Consider the following 15,749-nt stretch of genomic DNA (forward strand, 5'->3'; position numbering starts at 1 on the left):
ACCCTAATTCTTGGGGTGTCTTTACTCCCAAGTTTGTGGCGCGGGAATCAACCATACCTACCTTCTCTCACCACCACCCTCTCCAATTTAGAAATCCATTTTCCAGCATTCAAGAGCCTCTGTGTTGGGAAGCTCACTACCACTTTTGACCATCTTTGTCAAAAAGTTTTTTATGTTAAGTCAAAAATGTTGACCCTCGCGACTTCCATCAAAAGGCCAAGTCCTAGTGCTCCCTCATGAGCTACATCAAATATCTATGTGTTGCCCAGCTGACAGCTTTGAAGAAAGCCATCTTGTCCTTTCTGCCCTACCCTAGTCTAGTCTCCTTTTTTCTGGACTAAACATCCCTGGCCCTCTCAACCATTCCTTGAAGGACGTGTCCATCCACTAGGCTCCCTCCAGTCCTCTGTACAGGATGCCTGCCTCTGGGCCCCTCCAGTGTGAGAATGGCCTTTTCTTTTCAGGGGCCTGGGGCTGGCATGATGCACCTGAGACCAGGACTGTGTGGCGTACACTGGCCCATCACCTTGCTTGTTAACACATGCTTCTGTTAATCCAACCCAAGCCCAACTCTTTGACACGGTACTGTTCAGCTTTGTTGCCCCCACTCCATATTAATGGGGTTCATTTTTCAGCTACAAGAGTTGGTCTTTTTATCAACTCTTGTTGCATTTTGAGTTTCAGTCACCCAGCTCTTTTAGGTCTATGGGATGGTTATTTCTCTTAGTGTGACACGTAGGTCTTTGAGATCTCATTTCAAAGCGTAAGGTCACAGAGCCCTGAAGTACATAGAGACCCTGCTTCATTAATCAGTATCCTGGGGGGCTTATAAATGGGCTCGTGGTGTCCATGTGAGCCCTTTTCTGGAATGAGGGTCCACAGCTTTCATTAGATTTTCAAAGGGCTCCTTCTCCAAAAGAAGAGCCATGGCTAAGGCATAAACTCCTTGTCTTCAGATGAGGAAAATGAGGCCCAAAGGGGAGACTTGACACACACACACCCGCCCAACACACACACACACACACACACACACACAAGGCCATGTGGCTAGTTCTGGGGAGAACCTGAGCTTCCTGACTCTTATTACAGTGCTCTTAACCACTGCCTTCTTTCTTAGGACCTGGGTGGGCACTTTGTGGTGAGGTCTGCTCACCTCCTTGAAGCAGGGGCGGGGTCTTACTCGAGTGTGGGCTCTGGGGGTGGCATCTGGCCTGGGGCTCCCTTGCCTAGGATGTTTCCTTCCTGGCTCCATGCCTGAAGTTCCATGGAGCTGCCACCGGGGGCAGTGGTGCCCGGGCTGGTGGCACATTTAGGAATTCTGGACTTGGGCCAGCCTCACCACCCCATCCCGTCCCAGCAAAGACCAGATTCTGAAATGGTCTGTCTTTATTATGTCAACAGAAAACAAAATTCCCCCAAGTGTAAACAGGAGAAATGTGCTGGTTAAGTTACTAATCATTATCTTATTATTAACAAAATAAAGCACTATCTATGTTTACAGTCATAAAAAAAAGAAACAGCCTGGAGAGAAGTTGGTTCGGGGAAGTAGAAGGGGAGAAGATGGGGGAACGGACACAGACTCCACATCTGTCCCTGTAGGATTTGGGGTTCCCTTCCCACCTTGCCCCAGGGCTGTTCTGGATCTTTGGAGTCAGGTGCCAACGGGATTTGATTTTCCTAGGGAAAGACCTTGTGAAAGGGATCAGGAGCTGAGGCAAGTTAGGGGTGTAGAGTGGGGGAGGGGAGGGGGGTGTAGAGTGGGGGAGGGGAGGGGAGCGGGCAGGTGTAGGGGCAGAGCTGGGTGGGAGAGGATGAAGCCTTCCAAGGACAGGGTGGGGGTGGGGAGCTCCCATCCCCTGCTCAGGACAGAGGAGTGGAGACCAGCTGCACAAGAGCCCCCTCTCCAGGGCTTCTGTCACTTACAGAAGGGGGCACCATCAGTCCTCCTGCCCTCACTCCTGGCACTCAGGTTGGGACCAGGGGCTGGGGCACCATGACAGAGCCCCTTGGAAGCTGAGCACATTCCCATGCTGCTGGGAGCTAAAAATGGCTCCATGGGAACTGACATGCAGAGTCAGGGAGGGAGTGAAGGGGCAGGCAGGGGAGGTCAGGATAGCTGGGGAGCCCAGGGCAGACCAGGGGCTTACAGACACCCAGCAGGCGTTAAAGGGGCAAGGGCAGACACGGAGAAAGGGAGAGACACAAAAAAAGGCCCTGCAGAGAAACAAGGACAGAGAAATGCACCAAGGACACACAGAACCTGAGACACCTAGACTGACAAAGAGGTAGCAATTTGGGGACAAAGAGAAGCACAAAAAGAGCCCCCCGGAGAAGCAAGAATGGCATCAAGAGACACACCCACAGGAAGTCAGCGACAGTGCCTGGCACTCAATAAATACCTTGTGCAATGAAAGAACAGATGAAAACATGTGCACTTGCGCACATGGGTACACATACACACACACATACACACACACACACACCAGCCAGAGGCACGAAAGGCTTGGCAGAAGATAGAGACATGGAGGAGAGCCAGACCTCTTTGCACAAAGTACAAAGCGATCCTCGTGGTAGAGGAGCGATCTGGGGTACTGTGGTGGGGCGGTGCGTGTTGGTCCCATGGTGGCTGGTCCAGCCAGGACAAGAATGGAAACAAAGCATGTGGCCCCAGGAGAACAGGTCTGTAGCTGCCATACCCCTGGGGTGGGCAGACCTGCAGGAGGGGAGGGTCATACAGTGTCCCCTGGCCACGAGCCCCAAGGGCCACCACGGAGCTCAGCCAGCCCAGCCCATCACCGCCATGCAGGACCCACTCGGGCCATCAGATCCTCAGGTGTGCCCACAGGTGTGGTGGGGAGGGGGCATCTCCCATGATGAATGTATCTACAAATGCACAGCTGTGCCCATCTCCCAGGCATGCGCAAGTCCAAGTACCAACGCAGTCCGGGTGGGGTTGCTGTGCCTGCTGGCGTGGGGCCCAGTCTTCCCCATGGAGGAGGGCCAGGCCCACGTAGCCAGGATCAGTCTGTGAGTACCACCAGCTCCCCGTCGCTCTTCTCCTCGGCCTCTGAGTCCTCATCCTCGCTGTACCGGTACATCTCGCCATCAGCCACCGAGTGCCTGTCCTCTGTGCCCTCGCCCTCCTCCCTGAGGCTGCAGGTGTTGACGATGACAGGCATGTTTGGGTCCAGGCTGCGGGGCACATAGTGCTCCACCAGGGGCTGTGCCAGGGGCACGCCTGCCACCCGAGGGTACAGGACATCTGAGGGGCTCATCTGCACCTGGCTGGCCTGCGGGCTGCGGGACAGAAGAAAGGCATGGTTATAGATGCACCCGCACTTCAACCCCGACCCTGCTCTCCTCCGGTCCTCCGCAGGGCGTGCCCTCCGAGCTCCCACCCTTTTGGCTCCAAGACACATACACCCGGCTCCCTGGCTGCTTTCTGATGGCAAATTCACTGTCAGCTACAAACCCAAACACACACATGCAGCCCCAGGGCCACGGGTCCAGACATTCCCAGAGGATCGTGTGTAAATCCAGTTTTGGGAAACTGTATATTTCATATGCCCCAGGGAGCTTCCGATTTAAAGAAACCCACTAGGATGCTTGTTTTGGTCAACTCCGGAATCCTCCGTATGATTATTAGTACCTTGATTTTTAGTACCCCTGAATTTTTATTGAGTTTGTCAAGGGGACCCACAGATACATTTCTCCAGATACCCACTAGTCCCCTGTCAGTCACAAATCTATATCCTGATCCACCAGGGACTCACCATGGTCACAGTCACCACTACAGTCACACACACATAATGCCCACACAAACGTATGCACACACATGCGTGCACACACACAGCTCCCCTGGAATCCCACTAAGGCCACACGCTAACCCCGGCCATTCACAAGAGCTGTGTGCACGCACACACACACACACACACACACACAGAGTCTCAGGCGCTGGGGAGGCCTGCTCACGGGGTCGTGTAGCTCTGGCGGGCATCCTGGCGCCGGGTCCTCATCAGAGCCTTGTACTCGCCCACCCGCAGCCGCTTGCCCTCCACGATGCAGGTGCGCTTGGGCCGTGGCTTGTACTTGTAGTCAGGGTACTTCTCCAGGTGCTGCCGGCTCAGCCTTGCCTGCTCCTCGTAGTAAGGCTGCTTCTCCTGGTTGGTCATGGACTTCCAGCGGGAGCCTGGCCCAGCCCCCAGGGGCAGGCAGTCAGCTGGGCTCTGCTGACACCCCCAGCCCCCTGCAGATCCTGGAGGCCCCGAGAAGGTTTTGGTCCCCAGATATATGCGCAAGCACCTATACACAGCAAGGGCCTGGCCCAGTGTGGGTGCTCCATAGATACTGAGTGAATGAATGAGGTTGGCATGTATAAGGATATCCAACTGCTACCTTAAGACACAGCACCCACCCACATACCAAACTCCACAGCGACTCTGGGAGGCCTCTGGTCTGCATGTTTTGCATAAACAAAAGAGTAGCCACCCAGGCCCCCAACAATCCCCAGAGGCTCCCTGCTGAGGACAAAATACCTGGTGTCTCAGTTGACAAGAGACCTGAACTGGAGGAGCTGAGGTTTGAGAACAATTGCCCTCTTCTAGCTCCAGCGGCCCTGCCCCACATTTCTCCTTGGCCTCCAAAGAGGACATATAATTTCAAAGACCTTTCTACTGAGAGCCCAAGAATACCAGTCTCTCCTGTCTCCTGCCAGAGCCAGCTCCAAGGGTCTGGGCAAACAGGGGAACAAGTTAGGGAGAGATGGGGTCGGGGAGCTAAAGAATGTACACACACACTCTCTTCCACCTGAGTTCTTCAGTGCAGGTGCTATCAGAAGAGCCCTACAATGGTACCGGACTCCAGGACCCAGCTGTCCCACATCCTGCCTGCCTCCCACGCGCCATCAGATTCCACTGGAGTTCACCACGGCGTGGACCATCACCCAGAAAGCCCCAGTTAGACCCAGCTGACTCCTGCAACTAGATCCTGCTGACTATGGCTCCTGGAGCCCCTAGAGCCCCCCGAGACCCGCCCCCCCCCCCCCCCCCCCCGCCCACTGGCCCTTACCAAGGATCTTGCTGATGCTGGAATTGTGCATGTCTGGGAAGGCCTGGAGGATCTTCCTCCTCTCATCCTTGGCCCACACCATGAAGGCATTCATGGGCCTCTTGATGTGGCTGCTGTTCCGGGACTCAGGGAAGTGGCGGGAGCCTGGGAAGCAGGGGAGGAGTCAGCCAGGCAGGGCAGCCAGTGTGGGGTAAGGAAGAGTCCTCCAGGGCTGGCAGAAAAAAACATCCCCTACTTGACCACCAGAGGGCGCCGGGAGGCTCCCACAGGGCCAGGGATGGCCAGGAGTAAGACCAGCAGGGGCCCAGAGACAGACAAGGGACAGATACGTAAGGGGACTCCACAGACAGACTAAGGGAGAGAAGCGATTGGAGACAGACACAACCTGATCCACCCTGGCCCTGGTGGGAAGCAGAGGTGGGCCCTCCTGCCCATCAGCCCAGTACCCCGAGCCCTCACCGTCCACGTCACAGCCCAGCATGGCTTCTTCCAGTGGGTGCACACAGCTCTCCTCCAGCCGCTCCTTGGCTGGGGATGTGTCCAGGCTAATGAGGTCCTGGGTAGACGGGGCAACGTGTACATCAGCCCCCTCTGCAGCACCCCGCTCCCCTCCCCCGCTCTTCCCTTTGGTAGCCTCAGACACTGTGTCTTCCACCCCTGCCCACCCAGGTGCAGGGTAGTGGGAGCCCATACCTTACGGAAGGAGGTGTTGGGGGGACTTTCTAAGACTCCACTGTGACCGTGCAGCAGCTGTCTGGCATCCTGGATGGCTTTGGTGACAGCATCCCCTTCACCAAGGAAGCCTATGGGACAGGGGAAGGAAAGGAAGGGAAAGGAGGGGCTATTGAGGGAGGTACACCCAGTTCATGTCTTGCCACCCTGGGGTGGTGCTCCCTCTTCCCCTCTGTTGCACTGCACATCCCCAAGGGGGCGCCATTTACACTGGAGTCCTGGTGACAGTAGACTGGAAATGAGAATGGCCTGAATCCCTGATTCAGGTGCCCAATCAGATACAGTGGGGAGAGCAGGAAGGGGATCTTCTTCCGGGACACTGAGTGCTGGAACTAAAAGGGGCCAAAGAGAGCAAGTCTAACCCCTTGTTTTATAAAAACTGTAACCCACAGAGCGGAAGGGACACGCTCAGGGTCATATCCTGCCCTCTTAGCTCTCTCCTAGAAGAGGGCTGAAGGGAAAGGTGTAGGGGCGGCTTACCCAAAGGCATGCTGGGGGGGCTGGCCTGCAGATCCCGTGTGGGGGCCCCACGGCTGGGAGGACGGGGTCCACAGTTGCTCATCTTCAGGCTCGGGGAGCTGGAGGCATTAGGCAGCTCGGGGGCCTTGGGCTTGGCCGTGAGGTTTAGGGGTTGGGAGGGCTCCTGAGGGAGACCCAGAGGGTTAGAGACACCAAAGGACACCTCCATGGAGGGACTGCGGGGACACAGGGTGACAGAGGAGACAAGCAGACAGGAAAGGAAGACAGAAGAAGCAGGAGAACAAGGACAAAGGACCCCATGGTCCCCTAGGCGGGCAGCCAGCCACCACAGGTGAGGGCGGGAGCCCCCGGCCAGTGGGCGGGGGCAGTACCTGTAGGGCGTGGTGGGCAGACAAGGCCCCAGGCCTCTTCACCACTGGGGCAGCGGGGCTGTGCAGCAGCTGCAGCGGATACTCCACTACGGAAAAGGCGGCAAGGAGAAAAGTCCTGGATGAGCACAGAACAGCAGACGCCCTGCTTGACGAGGTCCCGGCAGCACAGAGTGGGCAGAGGCTCGGAGCTGGCCCAGCTGGCTTCCAACCACTGCCCTCCCAGCCCCAAAGCACTGCTGAGGACCTCCTGTGCCCTCGTCCCCCACTGCCCGGCACACCGATCAGCATCTTCACCCTGTTCCTGCCCTTCCCAACCCACTGACCGCGGAGTTCCCACCCGATGGTGAAACGAGATCAGGTACACCATCCACTCTTTCTACGGGTCCTTGTGTTTTGTACCTACTACGTGCAGGGTACAAAAGCAGCCGGCCTCATGCGCATCATCTCAACGTAATCCCTAGTATGTAGCATATAATAGGTGCTCAATACATCATCCCATTGTATGGATAATGAAGACTGGGAGAAGTTACATGGGTGCCCATAGAGTTACTGAATGGGAGCACTGAGATCTGAGATCTGAACTCTGAACCCAGCCGCATCCTCTAGACCTTTCCCCCCTACATGCACTCTCTCTCTGCTACCTAGCTGGCTTCATTCTCCCTCAAGGAGGACCAGCATCCCTGACTTGACAATTGAGGTGGAGAGATAAGCCATGTAGACAAACCACTGACCACATGGCTGGCGGTGATACGGGCTGCATGGGTGGCATACCAGAGAACTCTGTTCAGCTGGGGTGACTGGAGCAGGCTTCCTGGGGGGAGGGGAGGCATGAGCAGGCGTGGCAGGTGGGCAGGTGGGAAAGCGGGAGGTGGGAAATGAGGCTGGCACTCGATGGGCAAGCAGGGCTCGGGGCCTGTGAAGGCTGAGCCCGGGAGTTTGGACCCTGTGCTATAGGCACCCGGGCACCACCTAAGGCTTTTGACCTGGGAGAGGTGTTACTCGTACTCAGCCGAGGCGGGGGCGGGGGGGGGGGGTAGCGGGGGAGGGGGTGGTGGTGCATCTGACAGCCACAGGCTTCCTGCTTACTAGGATTCAGGAGCAAACAAAGCAGGGGGCAGCCTAGCCAGTCCAGGTCTTCCTCCACAACTTATTTCCTGCCCCCAGCCCCCCTTGTCCAGCAAGGGTGTGGCCCCCTCCCCACAACTAGGCCGCTGCCCTCCTCACCCCTGCAGCTCGGCTCTATGGACACCTGTAGGTGCAATGGTTTTGTGCAACCTGTCCTCCCCCTTCACCCCTCCCCATTCCCATTCCCCACTCCTCCACCACAAATTAGAAACTGCCTTCAAAGTAGGGCCTGACTTTCTCAGTCCTTTGTGTTTTCCCTTCCCCCACCCAGGAGTCAGTGGTGCTGGTCCATGAACTGTGCCCACGGCCCAAAGCCCTTGCTGGTGGACCCGTAGGAATTCACCCAGCTAGATTTCCCCTGCCTTCTCTCTCACATGGAACAGGGAGCATTGACCAAAGGGAGTTGACTTAAAACCCTTTCCCCTCCTGGATCAATTATGGGCAGCATCTCTGCCCTGTCCCCAGGACCTCTCATAAGGAATCAATGATCGTAGGCTAATAATTCCATCTCTGCCTCCATCCCACGGTCACTGCCCTAGTCCAGACTGTCATCCCCCATCTCTAGAATCCCCTCAGCAGCCCCTACCCCGTCTTACCTCCAGTTGGTACCCCTCTGTTCCCCACCACCCACAGCCAGTGTGACAACACATCCTCTGCTGAAATGTTCCCGTGCATCCCACATTCTACAAAATAAATCCCAAAGTCCGTGCTCAGCCCCGACTGCCCTCCCCAGGCATATCCCACTAGCTGCCATGTGCTCCCCTCAACTCCAACACCCCCTTGGGCTTTCTGCCTCAGGATCCAGGCCCCTTCCCTCCACCCTCAGCTCCCAGCTTCACCCTCACAAGTCTACTCCCCCAGCACCCAAGCGAGCACCACCTCCTTAAGAAGACTTCCCAGATTCCCCGGCTGCTGGTATCCTTCTGTCTCCCTCCCCAGACCGTAAATTCCTTGAGCTCAAAGTCCACATTTTATCACCCTCGTGGCTGCCCAACAACCAGTCAGCACCTGACACTTGTTGCTGCTCTATCTGTGGTCACTGAGCCTCAGTGACAGGGCAGAAGGCAGCAATGCCACTGTCAGGGCAGAGCAACAGCATGAATTTGGGAGATGGATAAATCTCAGTCAACATTCAAAACATTAATATTCTGGTACAGGAAATGTCCCACAGAACTGGGGGGCTAGACCTAGATAGGCAACATCCTCTTATGTCTGGAAAGCACTTTATGGTTTTCAGTGTGCTATTTGTTTTCATTCTCCCAGTGAAATTCAGAAAGAAGGGATTATTCTTTGACTAGACAGTTCCCAAAGTGAGGCCCAGAAAGGCCACACTGCACATTAATGGATGAGAGTGGTTCCTGGGCTCCTTCCCTGACCTCAGGTCAACCCTCCCCTCCCACACTCACCTGGCTTGCAGGGAATGGGCTGAATGGGCAAAGCCAGCTGGGAGTCGGGGGTGACAGGCAGAGGTTGGTGGCTTGGGGGGAAGGCTGGAATCATGACATAAGGCATGTTGATCTGCTGAGGGCAAAGAAACCCTGTGTGAGTCCCTGGGGGGCCCAACCAGCTACCCAGCTGTGGTCATCCCTGGACACAGAGGTTGGACCTGGGGATGAGAGACACAGGCCTGGGGCAGGGACAGTTTTCAAAAGGATCCATCTGACCCTATGTCCCCTTTGTGGGTCTCTGTCTTCCTGCCCTCAGGTCCCAGCTGGGAGGAAGATACTCTGGGCCCTGCCCTTGAAATAGGGGACAAAAACAGGGGAGGAGCTGCCCTCCTTAGGGTCATGCCTGAGTGGTTCTGCTTAGTCCACACTCCCTGCCTTTCCCTGTCTCCAGTACCTCTCCACACTGGTGTCAACCCCTCAAGCCCCTGCTCCCCCAGAGCCCAGCCCTCCCCCCGGCTACCTGGATCCCAGCACCCAGCCCTCCCCCATCTTTACCTGGATCCCAGCACCCAGCCCTCCCCCCTCTTTACCTGGATCCCAGCACCCAGCCCTCCCCTCTTTTTACCTGGATCTGCTGCTGAAGGAGGTTGATCTTATGCTGCTGCTGAATCAGCTGTTGCTGCTGCTTGGCGATCTGGCAGAAGGAAAGAGTAGGTGATGGGAACACGCACCTTAGGCCCCAGGATCCCACCTCCCACAAGCCTTTGCGGCCCCATCCACACCCTGCCTCCCGTGCCTAGCGCAAGGACATGGAGGACAGCTGGACAGGGCAAGAAGCCGAACAGCCAACCCTCAGGATTTATTCTCCTTTTGTGGAGAGCTCACCCCTTCCTCAGAGACCAAAGATGGAGGCTAGGCAGGAAGCCGCCAGCTGCTTTTACTCAGAGCCCCGCAGCGCCGCTCCACGCCCTGTCCCCTCACAAGGGCTGATGAACCGCCAGAGGTGGGAATGCCCAGCCCCTGCCCACGGCCCCCTCCCCGCCTGCCCCCACCATGCTCCGCTCTAGGCCCTGGACCAGACCCCCATCCCTGGAAAGAAAGCCAGACACCAAGCAGGGCCTACCTGCTCCTGCTGCTGCCGGGCCAGCTCCATCTGCTGCTGCTGCTTCTCAAAGAGCATAGCAGCCATGTTCTTCTGCTCGGAGTGGGCTGTCAGGAGCTGGTCCCGCAGGGTGGACAGCTGATGGATCATGACCAGCAGCTGGAGCTCCTTTTCTGCCAGGCTCTCCTGGGTCCCTGCTCCACAGTGAAGCAACCACCATTGAGAACTTTTGTTTGTTCATCTGTTACCGGTCCATCCGTACGACACTGAGCAATCGCTCTGCCCCAGGCCCCCGTCAGGGGCTGGACCACAGAGATGACTGAGATACAGTCCTTGCCCTGGAGGGGCCTCCTCATCTTGTCACCTGACAACTAGCTGCTCTAGAAGGTCCCCACCATCACTCACCGATTCCAGGCCCTGGAAATGCTGACGGTGGGGCATCTCAGCCCTGGCCCACCTCTGGGATGTCCTCAAGTGCCCAGTGCCACTGGGTCAGGGTGGATAACTAACCCACTGCAGGGTGACACGCTTAGGCTTTGGAGCAAGACAGATCTGGGTTCAAATTCCCCTTTTAATTCATCCCTCCTGGGAGCTGCTGGACAAGCTACCAACTTCTCTGCACTTTCGTTTTTGAATATATAAATGAGCACAACGATCGACACTTCACAGGGTTGCTGGGAGGGTTAAAGGTATTGAATGTAAAGCTTAGTCCCGGATCTGGCACACGGTCCTCAACTAGGAATGTCAGTGCTTCCTTGTCTCTAATCCAGTTCATGTCAGATGCAGCAGTTACTCCTAAGTGCCAGGATGCAGACCATGTGCATCAGAATTACTCGGGGAGCCTATGAAAAATACAGATGCCCAGGCCCCCATCCTCTGGGGTTCTCATTCAGTAGGCAGGGGTGGAACCTGGGGATCTGCATTGGTTTAAAGATTCCTCTGGGAGTGTGATTAACCACACTGGGAAACTTATCACCCTGATGAACCTAGGCAACACTTTAATTCACTTAGTGAGGTCCTGGTGGCCTGGAATTAATTTCCAGCAGTGAAAGGGAATGTTCGGCTCATTTTATAGTGAGATCTGAGAAGTGGCTAAGACATCCCCAAGGTCTCAAGGGTCCCAGGGGATTTGATTCCCACCAGGCCTCTGCTGCATGGGAATAAGCCTAGTGCTTGGACCCCCCCGGGTGAGGGATGGTGCAGACCCCTAGGACCAGGCAGGAGCCAGAGTGGCACAGGCCAGGCGTGAGGGCACCAAGAGCCCCAGAAATTGCCCTACAGGCCTAGACTGCAGGGCCAGGCCTGGAGAAGGGAAAGGGGTTCAGACATCTGTCCCCTGCCCACCCATATGGGCCCTCACCTTTGACATCTTTGGTTTCCACACAGCTCCTTCCCAGAAACCTCTCCTTCCAGTCACTGGACAGCAGCTTCTCGATGGCCGGCACGACTGGAAGATACCAAAGGGCTAAGGAGTAACTGTCCTAACACCTCCCCACCCAGGCCCCCGTCCCTAACTAGGGCAGACGACGTCTTACCTTCTTTTAAATTTCGGTTGAAGTCCAGCTTCTCCTGGCTTCCAGAAGCAGCCTCAGAGCCTCCTGGTCTCTTGGGTTCTGGAGACCCATTGCTTTCCAGGGAGCTGCTGTCCTGTAAGACACACTGAATATCACTGTCACCCCCCAAGGGAATGGGGGCAGACTGCAGTGTGGGGGGCTGAGCGCCCCGGGGATGTGTATCCTAGGGGAACTCCAGAATCTACCCAGCCCCACCCTCCAGTAGGGCCCTCCCTTCCCACCTTCCCAACCTTTGCTCTGACTTGGCTTGATAGATTTGGTGAAAAGAACAAAAGGTTTAAAGACAAGAGACCTGGGCTCAGTGATTCACAAGGTGCTTGAGCCCACATGAGTCCCTGAACTTCTCTGAACCTGACCTCGGTCTTCCAAAAATGGAAATACTAATACGTCCCCTGCCATAGGATTGTTGCTGGGATCAAGGGAGATAATGCACGTGAATGAGGTTTGCCACTGCAGACTTAAGAGGCCAAAAGCCAGCTATTACTTATTACTCCCTTGTATGCACCTACCACTCCAGCCCCGCAGGTTACTCTCAAGGCCCCCACCCCACCCTCTTTAAGACATTGTCCCCTCTCTCCTCTTCTCATCTGAGTCCTCTCCATTCTTTAAGACCCAGCTTAAAGCCCTACTTATCCAGGAAGTCTTCCTCGATCACCACCCCTACCCCTTAGCCCCCTTTCACATACTCCTCCTGGCTGGATCCCTCCTCAGAGCCCTAAAACTCTCCTCATTTTCACTCATTTGGCTTTTGATTTGGTATTCCCTTTTCACATCTCTTGCATGGAATCATGGAATTTTTAAGAGCTGCAAGAATCTTCACCACTCATGTAGTTCAGCTCCTTCATTTTGAGGATGAGGAACCGTATTGTCTTTAATAGCAATTTAACTCTGGTTCAGTTAATAAGGCTGCTTTTCTCGAATCATATGAAAAAGCTACTAGATTATCTTTAAGCCAGCCTGTGAGCATGTGTGTCCTATTTCTCAACTAGTCTTCAAGGGTAAGGACTGGTCACACATAGGTGAGCAGTTCATATCAGGTGAGTGAGGGCAGAAGTGAGTTCATGTCCCGCTCTGACAGGTAGCCTGACCCACCCACCCACCTAAGTCTTGCCCCAGAGGAGAATGCTTCTGCCTGCCCCTCTGCCCAGCTAGGCTGGTGGGTGCCTGCTCCACCCACTAGGGGAAAGGGCACAGGCATAGGAGCTACAGAGGCGGGGTGGGGACACTGACCCAGGAACCCCTAGGAGAGTGCTGGGCACCTGGGCTGGAGCTGGAGGGTCAGCGCCATCCTGTGGGGCCCGGGCTGGATCTCCGGGCTGGGGTTCAGCTGCGGTGGCCAAGCCCTGCGGGGCCTCGTGGCAGGGCTCCTTCTTCCCCTCTGACTTGACAGTACAGTTCACCATGGTGCCAACGTCATCCAGGGCCAGCTGGGCAGAGCCAGGGCTTCTCATGGACATCCTGAGTGAGAAGGGGCAGAGGGAGGGAGGCGAGTCCTGAACCCCGAGGCAGTGACTGTTCCCCCAGCCCCAAAGAGGTACACTCATGCAAAAGGCAAGCTTCCATTTGGAACTCACTGTGACAAACCGGAAAAGATTCTTGTCCCCCCCCCCACCCACCTTTTTTTTTTTTTTTTAACAGAAAGGTCTAGAGAAGACTGGGCCAACATTTGGCATGCCCTGCCTGTTGCAGTGTTGGAACTAGTGGGCTGATGGGTCTCCCTGAGAAGCCTAGAGATTGTCAACTGGCTCCTTCTGAGCCCAACAAAGCCAAGATCATATATACAGTACGTGTCTGTGTGTGTTTGTGTATGTACGTACTTGTAATTAGTTACCAAAATTTAAAAATCAAGAGATATCCCATAAAACTCTGGATTTGAACTTCTCTTGAAGTTGGTCTGTGGCAACAATTGGCTGGAATTGAGCAGCAGTTACTCTCTATGAACAGGCCAGTTCGCCCTACTCTCCACCACTCCCTCCTACTCCCCAAAAGGGAAACCAAGTATCAACTACCCTATACACTTACTCTTTGTTTTCCTTAGAGTAGAGGCAAGATAAAAGTGAACTATTTGGAACAATTTCTTATATCCGTGTATCTATCTACCAAAAGTGAGGAATGAAGTAAGCTGAGAGATGAGTAGCTTTCAGAAAAATATTTTCTTATATTAGAGTCTCTCAATTAGAGTCTGGCCCCTATAGGCCTCTGTAGTCCCTGGTGTAATATACGCAGAGACTGCATCCCCTGCCTCCTGTTGCTGACATCCCACTGCGTGGGATCACTACATAGACGAGCAGGATCCTGGGAGTAGTTTTCAGTGGTTATGTCAAGCTCAAGGTCAGAGTAGCAGTTGCCCAGAGCTCACTTGCTCACCCTCCAAAGTGACCGGGAAAAGACAGGTGGGGACACACAGCAGGTTCCAAGTATGCATGGGTCTTGCCTCAGCTACTTCACTAGCTGCTGAGTGACCTTGGGCAAGTTACTTGACCTTTCCACACCTGTTTCCTCATCTGTAAAATGGGTGGTGTGAGGGCTATGAATTGATATTTACAAGGTGTTTAGAATAATGCTTTGTACTAGTAAGCACCGAAGTAGCCTTTGTTAAAGCACTGCTGGGTGGAATGCAGCACAAGGACAAGAGCCTCAACATAGCTGGGGGGGGTGGGCGTGGGAGGCTTGTTTGAAAGACAAAGTCATGGGTCACCCACAGATCAGAAATTCTGTGGTGAGGAGGGCATGGATCTGTTTGCACAAGCCCTCCAGGTGATTCTGATACATACTAGTTTGAAAAGCACTGTTAAATAAAAATTTTTTTAAACTTTGCTTACATGGGCATTAAATTTTTAGGAGGGGAGTGTAAGGCAAAAACTATATATAGTAAAACATCCCTTAAATTAAACTGCAGGTGCAGTATAACATTTGTATATTACATCAACTGTGTAATAAAATGTTTCTTGTAATGTATAAAGAATGATGCAACGTGCCATGTACAATAGATGTATACACTGTGTACAATACATGTACAGTATTTCACATGAAATAACTTAATGTGTTTGATTTGATGCCATCCTACAGATCAGACGAGACTAAACTCTCCCTCCACTTTCAAAGGGCAGGGTGCCCTGGGGGCTGGCGTGGGACTCAGGACAGGGCACTGCAGGATGAGCAGAGGAGACATACGTCAGCCCAGGAGAAGACACCCCAGCCCAGCTCACCCTGAGGCTTTAGGGTGCAGCTCTGGGTCCCCTCCCACCACCCAGGGACCCGGAGAGCGGCCAGGAAGCAGGCGCTCGGCCCATCCGGGCACAGGGAGGGGCGCAGAGCCAGGCCCCGAGCAGGGGGGCTGGGCGTGGGGGAGGGGAAGTCGGGGAGTGGTATTATCCTGAAGCTGAGGGCAGCAATTACATAACAAACAAACCCGGGGCTCAAGCTGTGAATTAATCAAACCGCTGAAAATAAAACCTTCCTCTCAGGAACTTCAGACAAAAGAAATGAAAACAACCAGGCTGGCTGGAAAATAAAAGACAGCAGCGCTGAAATGGGGACAAAAGGAAACCAGACAATAGGGTGTTGGACAAAGGCAATAAAGCCAAAGGAAGTGTGACAGGCGAACAATGCGGGCCTGTGGGCTTCTGATCCCCGGCCGCCTCCGCGCCGCGGGCCCACACCCACCAAGCCACTGCGCCCGCCAAGCCGCCGGGTGGCCTCCTCGCTCGGGACTGGGGTCCTGAGGGCTTTCTCCTCCCGGCGGTCCCAACTTCATGGCCTTCCAGCGCCTACCTCAAAGCCTTTCTTCCCACTGCAGCCCAGAGACCCCGGAGGCAGCCGCAGGGCGCACAGTTAAGGGAGCGTCGGACACCGGGCTGGGCCCCCAGCGCCAGCCGCCCACCCAGAGCTGCGGACCCGCTGTGCATCC

At 55.0% G+C, this 15,749-nt stretch overlaps 1 protein-coding gene across 1 annotated transcript in view; it reads right to left on the reverse strand.

Moving 5' to 3' along the window:
* Positions 1 to 1,267: 1,267 nt before the first annotated feature.
* SOX13 (SRY-box transcription factor 13) overlaps positions 1,268 to 15,749 on the reverse strand; it is a 44,962-nt gene continuing 30,480 nt past the window's right edge. The window contains exons 2-14 of the mRNA XM_059996267.1: positions 13,099 to 13,297; positions 11,801 to 11,912; positions 11,626 to 11,712; positions 10,287 to 10,459; positions 9,789 to 9,857; positions 9,182 to 9,296; positions 6,651 to 6,736; positions 6,280 to 6,442; positions 5,761 to 5,870; positions 5,527 to 5,623; positions 5,068 to 5,211; positions 3,973 to 4,189; positions 1,268 to 3,297 (exon numbers count right to left, since the gene is read on the reverse strand). Coding sequence (XP_059852250.1) covers positions 3,021 to 3,297; positions 3,973 to 4,189; positions 5,068 to 5,211; positions 5,527 to 5,623; positions 5,761 to 5,870; positions 6,280 to 6,442; positions 6,651 to 6,736; positions 9,182 to 9,296; positions 9,789 to 9,857; positions 10,287 to 10,459; positions 11,626 to 11,712; positions 11,801 to 11,912; positions 13,099 to 13,296 — 1,848 coding nt within the window. The 5' untranslated portion in view covers position 13,297 and the 3' untranslated portion in view covers positions 1,268 to 3,020. The remainder of the gene's footprint in view (positions 3,298 to 3,972; positions 4,190 to 5,067; positions 5,212 to 5,526; positions 5,624 to 5,760; positions 5,871 to 6,279; positions 6,443 to 6,650; positions 6,737 to 9,181; positions 9,297 to 9,788; positions 9,858 to 10,286; positions 10,460 to 11,625; positions 11,713 to 11,800; positions 11,913 to 13,098; positions 13,298 to 15,749) is intronic.

Source organism: Delphinus delphis, chromosome 1, assembly GCF_949987515.2.
Source record: "Delphinus delphis chromosome 1, mDelDel1.2, whole genome shotgun sequence".
In the NCBI taxonomy this organism is placed as follows: Eukaryota; Metazoa; Chordata; class Mammalia; order Artiodactyla; family Delphinidae; genus Delphinus; species Delphinus delphis.